Below are 9,717 nucleotides of genomic sequence, written 5' to 3' on the forward strand. Positions count from 1 at the left end.
TTTTTAAAAGAAATTTATGTTTGGGCCACTTTCAGCAGCAACAAAGAAAATTATTGTTTTTTAATTGGCAATTAATTTTTCACATCTTCAGGTCAAGCCACAAAACCTGAACTGTCATTAGTTTTCACTCAAGAAAAGACCATTCTTGCTGTGGTCCAAATTTAAACAATCAATGTAATGAAGGCAATCCAAGTCGAGACTTTGACTAGGCCATTTCAAATCCTATTGATTCTCTTGTTTGTTTTTCTGAACTAAGGAAATAAAGGCTCATAATCTGAGCACTTTGTGAGGTTTGGGATCTAAAAATTGAAGTGCAGTTCTTAACATATTTTCCCTCTTCTTCACTGACACAGGAGCGTCCAAAAAGTGCTGTGTTTCCAGCTGAGCTTAGGTCCAAGATGAGTGTGGAGGAACAAAATGAACGGATCCGTCGCAACCAGAGCAGTTCAGTACGGGACAAAAGGAGGAGTCTTAATCTTTCAGGCGGCCAGTCACCGGCGAGCTACAGAGTGGTATATGAAACAATATTAAGATTAAAAATCGCTTTTTCAAAGGAGTCCCGGCAAAGAGGCAGCAAAATTTACAATATATTACAACAATTACAAGTTCCATTAAATTGATTGGTGATGTTGTAGTGTACATTTGCTTAACTTTACGAAGGCAACATGGATTCGGTTCCTACTCAGTGATCATGTGAATGTGTATACTTACTTCATTCGTACCATTCATCAGAATATTCTCATAATTTGCAGAATTGTACACACACATACAGGCTGGGTAGAGAGCCAGCCATGTGATATGCTATTGTGAAAGGAGTAAATTTTGTTGAATCATTGAGTTGGTTTTGAACTTAGAATTTAAAATGAGCTATAATACCAATGGTAATGTGTGCAGATTCGACGAAGGGTAACAGCTCATGAGATTGACATCAAGGATTTAGAAGCAGCAGTCAGAGGACAGGGACTGGAGTCACCTCGTGAGGAAATTGCTCGCTTGAGACGGTTAGAGCTTGAACCAGAACAGTATGACCTGGACCTGAACAAAGAAGTAAGGGTACTTTTATGAATCAGTGCATTATTTCTTTAACTCCTTAGAAAACGTTATAGTTGTTATAATAGTATAACACACTCATGTAAATGAAAAACACAGTCATTAGCATATCGTTTAAAAAAATCCTTTTATCCTTATTCATATTTGTTATGGCGATAATGATCTAATGTATGTTGGTACATGTTTTTAATTCTTAATTAAAAAATCATAAAAAAGATAAAGTTATACATTTAAAATACTTAGTGGATGATGCCTGCATATTTGCAGTTTGGGACCCATTGAGTCCCCTCCTCGCAGATATTTTTCCCACCATGTACAGTACACATATGCCAGATTGTTTTACCAGATTAATAAAAAATATAATAATCCAAATTGTGCTATTATTCTAGGACAGTAAATCATATAATGTATTGTAACTTCTAGCTAATGGCTCCTGACAAGGTTGTTATCCCAGAACGCTATCTGGATATGGACGATAACACCCCCCTGAGCCCTGAGGAGCAGAAAGAAAAGCAGAAGAAACTTGAGCGGATCAAGACCCTGATTGCCAAATCCAAGTATGTTGATAAAAAAAAAAAAAACAACTAACTGTTGTACGATGATACACCAAAAGGCCATTCACGATCATAGGATGTTTATTATTGATATGCTGTAACAGAAGAGAATAAAATGTTTGCCATTTTGTTCGTTGTACCTACTTAACAAAGAAAGTAGTATATCACTTGATGAAAGAATTGTGATTAAAAAAAAAAAAAAAAAAAAACTTCACATTTCAGTTCATTCTCATCTTTGTCTTTTTGTGCTGCCCAAATGTCAGTCTGCAAAATGTTGTTCCTGTCCTGGATGGCCCTGTAGAGGGTGGAACTCCTGTCAATTCTCAGCAGCAATTGCAGGAGCAAGAGAAACGCATTGAGATCTCCTGTGCTTTGGCTGCTGAAGCCTCACGACGCAGCCGCCTTCTCTCAGGTAAGGACACTCTCCATTAGGGCTGAACGATATTGACAAAAAATGACATTGCGACTTTTTGGGGGGTTGCGATATATTGCGATATTGATTGCAATATTAAAACTAGAAGAATTTTCACTAGATGACTTTCCCAAATCTGTTTCGGAAGACTGTGGTTGACTCACCATGACCACACTGTGTTCATATGATACAGTTTAATCCAGGCTAAGGGGGGAGGTCCTAATACATCTGTGAATGATGAACATTGCTTTATCTAAACGGGATCCAGAAGGCAATGTCTCTGCACACTTGCTGCTTTTACAAAGCAAACAAAAACTGGTTTGCGTGTTCAAAAAATAAATTGCATGTCCCGCGATGGGACTATTGCAATAGCAATGTTCAAATGATTGTTACAGTTCTGCGGTAATGAGGGACCCAATCGTAGAAACGGGAGGCAAACTGGCAGTGGTTATTTACGATTTGATGGAGTGGCAGATAGTGTCCAAAAAAAATTGGTGGGCAGTTAGGTGGTAGAGCAAGTGAACATCCAGGCAGGTGTTCTGGCAGGCAAGCATTACAGGATTTAGGGAAAAACCAAAATGAGTTCAATATCAAGTTTCCAAGATTCTAAGTTAGATGAAAGCTGGAGTCATGAACTCATGGAGTTGAGTTGTTGATATTGCAATGATATGAGACCAAGAACCAGTTTAAGTGAACTGATGACGATGATCACCCGCACCTGGTCCCAGGCTCACCCATCTGTCCAATCCTGCAATCAACACACATACATTAACAAGGGCGATGAGCGGGGCTCCGAAGGCAGGGGCCCTAACAACGTTAAATCGTGCAGACATACTCTCCACGTTCAACCAGCTTGTTAGCTACTGCTGTCAATCAACTTATTGCGAAGGCCAAACATTAAAATAATGTCTAATATTTGATATGACATTTTTGTTACATCTATAATTCTATGACTGATTACTTGTCATGAAATGCTCTATTTTTTAGGTTATTTCAGATATGTAAAACAATCTGCCCATAGTTTCATTTGTATACATGCAATGGAGAGTTGTTATGGTCGTAATTGCATTGCATAAAGTTAGCTATCAAAAACATTCTTCATTGTAGTTATCCTGACATGGCCTACTTATTATATTCAACAGTATTAATCATGTTTACACTTTACACATAAATTGCCATGGCTGTTTTACCTTTTTAGAAGAAATTATGTAGGATGTTTGCCACCAAATGCCGTCTAATGTTGCTCTATCAACGTATTATGAATATGCTTCTCTACCAATTTAGAATGAAGTTTCCATCATTACAAAATTTAGTTTTTCACAGATGCTAATCTAATGTTGCCTGTACTTTAATGCAGCAAGTTCAGTCTCAATACATTCTAACAGGCATGCAATTCAGTTGTGTTTGATTGTGAGGGAAAGAAGTCACTCAAAAATACTCTTGACTTTGGTTTGCTGATATTTGTGTTGCATTTTCTTTCTTTTTATGGCTACCTTCATTTCACTCCAGCCCAGTGTGCCCCAGATCCCCCCACACCCCCAACCAGCCTGCACCCTCCCCCCTCCTCTGCTGACTTCCCTACCTCCTCATTATGAATGCCTGAATCAGACCAGGTAAGTGACTGTTCACCACATCCAACTTTGTTCTACCCTGTTTTGTCTCACAGCTTTGCTCACTTGCTGAAGATGTAATTGAAAATATGAATAGGCAGATTCACTTTTTCACTTTCACATTTTTAATTAATATATGTAGTGGTTTAGACAGTCATGTACAGTATCTTACTGTGAATTTTAAATACATTTTTTGCACTTACGTTATAACGCCCTCTTTTTCAAAGGTCATCTTCACTGTTGCTCACAATTGGAATTTTATCATTAAGTCATAAGCAATGGTTACAGTTGGTCAGTTAGGACAGCCAAGAGAGTTGTGATTCTATATTTGAACATAACATTTTTAGAGGTACAGTAATATGGATTATGTTGGTCAATGTAACATTACACTCAGCAATTCAAAGTATGCTTAAAAACAATTAACACCTAGGGTTCTATAGACCCTACTCACCTACGTCACAAAATGGGCGTGTCGCTGTTTCCGGCCGCCATATTGTACCTCTTTTTTAGACCTATTCTCATTGTTTTCAATTAGTCGAGCAAGTTATAGAGCAATTCATGGAAGCCCCGGTGTTATCTGACGCTGTAAACTCATTGGATCCGTTGCATAAAAGGCGTTACGTGGAAAAGCTTCAGTTTATCCATTCGCCAGATCCGTATTTGATGCCTAAATCGATGTTTTTCGACCCGCTGGCTTCGCCTGACATCTGATATCCTGATATTTACAACTATCTTGTCCACACAAAATCAGCCTATTCTCACGAAAGTTTGAAAAACTTTAAGAGCTTGGAGGCTTATAAATGCTACGTTGCTGGTTGGGTGAAACAGGTCCTCGTACACGAAAATTCGGCAGGAATCTTGTGCTCGGAAGGTGAGATACGAAATTTTCAATTCAAAATCTTTTGTTCTTGCTAACATCCACTGTCAAGTCTAATGTATTTCATGTCATTTGTCAATGGAGCTAGGGCTTTTAATGTTTATATGGTTTAGCGATAGCACTCACTACATACATACGTGTATGTTGTCGGCGATTAGCCTAGCAATGATCTTAATTGTGGTTGTCAGCCCAAAACCCTCTAAATATATATTAAATGCATCTTACCAGATATAAAATGACTACTACATAATCTGTGGTAGTCGTTTGGAGCCCAGTTTTCTCGTCGAATTGCAGCAGTCAATCTCGGTCTCCTCTTCGGCTCTCTCGGAATACGGTAAAAATTCAAGTCTCTCCGTCTATCTTCTCTGTTTTTGCAACCGACCGCCACACACGACTTCACCATTTTGATTATTAATGTTAACGAGCAGAAAAACACGCCATAATAGGAGGAATTTACGAAGCGCTAATGCATTAACATGACTAGTATCCGGACAACATGGCGCGGGGGCGTGGCTGTGACGTCACATGAGTAGGGTCTATTTTAGTACTGCGCCTAAATCTGGAAAAAGCAAAAAGTGCATTTCAGACCAGGTTTTGGTCATTTATTTCTCGCATAACATTACGATGTTTGTCCGTGCTCCTTGTCCTCTGCCTGACAAAAGAACAAACTGGTTTTCTCAGTAAAACATTGGCACGTTCTTATTAGTAGAGTAGTATTAGTAGTAATATTAGTAGAGATGAGCAGACCCACTAGGCTGTTTGCAAATTTGGCCTCACTGAGCAGTGTGCCACACCATATACATGGCTAATGACTGCCATGTGATAGGCATCTGAGTAGTGAAGGAACTCAAACCCTGCAATATTACTGTGGTTCTACCTTCATGAGGTGCTGGACTTTATGCAGCCCTTGAGGTGCTCAAAGGAAAAGGCTCTTACGTCTTAGGGAGCAGGCAGTGTTGGTGAAATTTGAACAGAAGAACTTTCATTCTGGGATTGCTTTTCACAGAATACTTACATTCCATGAAGGTTTATTTGTAACACTTTAATTTCATTCGAGCCCAATAAATTTACAGAAACATGCATTTTCTGACTCATGTGCATTGGAGAAAATACACAGAAGTCATCTGAAGACGTATCGCTTTTCATATATATTTTTTGTTGGTGTTTTTACCTCTTTCAGCTCAAGCCCTTTCTGCTGTGAAGTTTGATGGAGCATCTTTTTGAGGACTCACTGTGTGAAATTGACAATGAACATTCATTACCTCAAAGAAAGAAAGTGACACGAACTCTTCTAGGCACCTGATCCAACAAAAGCATGGCAAGCTGTCAACATCCTAATGAGGAAACAGAACATCTTTTCTTTCTACAAACGGAGCTCAACACCCACATATTCAATCTATCAAACACATACAAACTGATGGCCAGTATATCCTGTATTTTCTCTGCTAGGGGCAGTATCAGAGCTCTAGTGTCTGATTTATCTTTTGCTTCAAAATATAGAACACATTAGGTAAACAGAATTTAGCTCAGGACAAAGTGAAGTTTACTGATGGACTGTGAGTGAAAGTTAGCTAATTTAGGTTGGATTATTGAAAAATTCATATTAAAAAGAGATTACGATTAAAATCTCCTCACTGATATACTACATTCTGCTTTCAGAGCCATTGAGTGAGTTCCCATGGATGTCTGACAATTAATCGCAATGGCAGTCACTGGAAAATTGACTACTGACTGAATCAAAAGCCTTTTAGTCATTATGTTTTTTTTTGTTTTTTGTTTTTCCTGACAGAAAATGAAACCATTGTATGTACCAGATCGGCCACATGAACCTTCAACCACAAATCAGTTCAAATGAAAGTCTTTTTTCCATGGTTATCAATTTTGTTTCTTAGCAACATCACAATGGAAAAAAAGACCAGAATAAAGCAATATTTATAAGCCTTTAAACAAACAAAATTTAATTACACAACCGACAATAGGTGCAGTTTATCCATACTTTTATTAAACTATATTGTACATATATATTGTACTGCTCAAGAAATTAACCCAGTGATTGTCTACCTATATACAGTAAGTTTAGAATGTTGGATGTGTCTTTAAAAGTAGTAAGCTATACATTCAATGAATATAGAAGTGACCTTAGAGATGGAACTCAAAAAACATCTATGTGAGTTAGTTAGGAGGAAATACACTATACAGTTTATGGAACAGTAAAATGGTTACATTAATTTTCAATCATGTGGTGCCATATGTCGAAAATATGTGTGTGCATTTTATACATTTTATTGTTGGTATGGAGACATTAATTATAATATTATAGGGATGTACCGAAAGCAAAATTCCCGTCCGAAACCGAATATTGGAGATAGTTGGCCGAAAACCGAAGTGCCGGAAAATATACATGTATGCGTTCATTTTTTATTATTTATTTTGAATTATTTTATTTAATTATTTTCCAATTAATGCCCTTTGCCTTGGCATTGGTTCTACAACCACGGAGGCTCGAGACATAAAGTTCGAAAAGTGCCAATTCTAAAACCCCATTGGACGGTGCGTTCCAGGTGTTCTGTCAGATTTTTCACTCCATCAGAAATTGCAACTCACAGCAAGTTTGGGACACTCAAAAATGGGTCTCACGCTTCCAATTGCTCAGGAAAATGAGATCTCGTTGTACGATACATTGTCTCGATATACGTTTTTGTGGAACTGTAGTTCACAACAACAAAAAAGCTATTCCGTTTTCGCCGAAACAAATACAGCTCTTTACAAGTCGAATACAATATCTCCAACTCCTAAAAATAAGATTTGGTGTCTTCTTGTGCAACCAGTGGAATTGATCAAGAGCGACGAAGCTGAGCGAAATCGCTCCTAGCCGGATTAAACAGTGCCTGGCAGAAGGCGGTGTGGGAGTTGCAGGAAAAAGGTGACAAAAGATGAAGTGGTCGTGATATAAACGTATTGTAGTAAACCACAACAAATGCACATGTATTAATTTAAGCACTATTTTAATCAAGCCAGCAGTATATGAATAAACTCCAAACTACTCACGCATTGGTTCAAATGCACTGTAGTCGATGTGAGGCAGGACATCAAAGGAAAGCAACTTCAGAATGAGCGTGTAGCAGCGATGAAGCAAATTTACTTTATTTGCGTTCATTTAATAATTGATATATTTCTTTGATACCTCAAAATACTTCCAAATTGTGGCTGTGAGCCAGTAGTGTTAGCTCGCCATGTTTTAATTACATCATCACAAGAGGACTAAGGTTCTTCACACTTTCGGCCTTTTAACCGAAATGCAATTTCACCTATTTTCGGCCGAAAGTTTTCGGTCACATCTCTATAATATTCCTTTCATGAGTTGATACATACATAGGAAAAAAGGTTCTGAGAGATAGGTTTTGTGCCATTTATTCTGAAAATTCCTAAAATGGACAGCATAATTTGATTAATTCTTCAATTTTAATTGAATCAATAAACATGTATAAAAACAAACACATCGGGTCGAATATAAATACTTGTAAATATTAAATAGTTGTACATTTTTGGGATTTTATTACTATTTACTATGGCACTTATTTCTTTATAGCTTTAAAAGGACCAACTGAAAAAAAATCAATTCCTGCATTTAAGATTAAACGTTTAATTAAATGTGTTTTGTGTGTGTATGTGTACATTTTGAGTTGCTGCCTATGTGAAGATGCGGGCATGACTTTACAACCTTGTGAAGACTCATTTAAGTTAATCTGTGTTAATATTGAAACAAAATATAATCAAAATTCATCTAATACCAACCTACCATTTTGAGCAGGATGAAATAGTGGTGACAATTCAATTTCAACTTTTAAACACTTCACTTTCATACTGTGTACCACCACCTGTGACATTTTCATTGTCCTTATGTACCTCAATGTCCAAGTGGCCTGTCTTTGTAAATCCAGATTTCAAGGAAATGTTACAAAAATTAGGGGGAAATTAATTTTATGCTGAAAGCAGTTAATGCCCCTCACTAAGCAAAAACAAAACAAAGATTTATTAGACTATCTGTATTTTTTCTTATTCTTTTATTTTTCCCAGAAAGGGAACATGCTCAAAAGTGGCAGTAATTATATTTTTGATGTATAGAAAGACAATAATAAGATAGGTAATTTTTACACTTTTCATCAACAAAAACTTTCTTTTCCTTTTGTTACTCTTTTGGATGGAACACAGACAGATATTTTTTAATATATGGAATCTGACATGCTAAGTAAGACGATTTATGTCTGCAAGTGTTTTTCAATATAAGGAGTGTAATGTCACACGGCTATCGAATAAACGGTTTTTATCTCGATTCAGTTGTAAACTATTGGCCGGTATAGTATTCCGAGATCCTTTTATTACATATAAGAATGACTACTTTGAGGGAAAAATCAACAGACTGCTTGAACTATGCAAATGTTAAAAAAAAAATAGACAATATGCTTGCTTTCAGTAAACCTTGCAATAAATTGAATGTATTCATATAATGTCTTTTTTCCAGATGCTTTGGAACTCATTACAGTATTTTGTATGATAAAAATGTCTTCATTGGAATGAATATACAGTACATATGTATGCCTATAGTTTAAAATCCACTTGCTAATGAGGTATTTCACTGCCAAAAACAAACTACTGAGGTGAAACCTGCTTCTCATCAATAAGCTCATGCACTCATTATGACAATATTGATGAGGATGCTCTTCAGTCTTGCTGTATGTCTGAATAAAGTGCTAAAATTCACTTTGTCGTTCATATTTGAAGATTAGACAATGTAAATCAGAATCAAATAAAAAAAAAACTACTCAATAATCGTTATTGCTATACAGTTCAGAGGTCATGAATTTGAATCCAGGGAATCCAGTTTTCATATGTGGTGTTTGCATGTTCTTCTTCCCCTCACCCCCACATTCCCCCAAACATTAATTTTGGGTGAACTGACATCTCTAAACTTACCTTAGCTGTGATTGTGAGTGAATGGTTGTTTGCCATATGTGCCCTGCAATTAGCTGACAACTAGTTGAGGATGTAACATGTCTCTCACAGAATGTCAGCTGGGATACGCTCCAGCTCAGTCAGAATTAGCGGTGTAGGAAGCAAATAGGTGGATTTATCATGGATTTTATAAAAAAATAAGTCTGTAGTGTTTATGCTAGCGGTGAAAATACTGTAGCTGAGCAACATCAGGCACTCATG

At 37.0% G+C, this 9,717-nt stretch overlaps 1 protein-coding gene across 15 annotated transcripts in view; it reads left to right on the forward strand.

The window, feature by feature from the left end:
* plekha6 (pleckstrin homology domain containing, family A member 6) overlaps positions 1–9,253 on the forward strand; it is an 85,544-nt gene extending 76,291 nt beyond the window's left edge. For 13 of the 15 annotated variants that reach the window (XM_057845275.1, XM_057845270.1, XM_057845278.1 and 10 more), the window contains 6 exons: positions 354–512; positions 895–1,047; positions 1,474–1,607; positions 1,868–2,016; positions 3,526–3,629; positions 5,684–9,253. In XM_057845275.1, the coding sequence (XP_057701258.1) occupies positions 354–512; positions 895–1,047; positions 1,474–1,607; positions 1,868–2,016; positions 3,526–3,611 (681 nt within the window). In that variant the 3' untranslated portion in view covers positions 3,612–3,629; positions 5,684–9,253. The remainder of the gene's footprint in view (positions 1–353; positions 513–894; positions 1,048–1,473; positions 1,608–1,867; positions 2,017–3,525; positions 3,630–5,683) is intronic. The other 2 variants (XM_057845272.1, XM_057845273.1) reach the window with 2 other exon arrangements.
* Positions 9,254–9,717: the final 464 nt, after the last annotated feature.

This window comes from Corythoichthys intestinalis, chromosome 9 (assembly GCF_030265065.1).
Source record: "Corythoichthys intestinalis isolate RoL2023-P3 chromosome 9, ASM3026506v1, whole genome shotgun sequence".
Taxonomy (NCBI): domain Eukaryota; kingdom Metazoa; phylum Chordata; class Actinopteri; order Syngnathiformes; family Syngnathidae; genus Corythoichthys; species Corythoichthys intestinalis.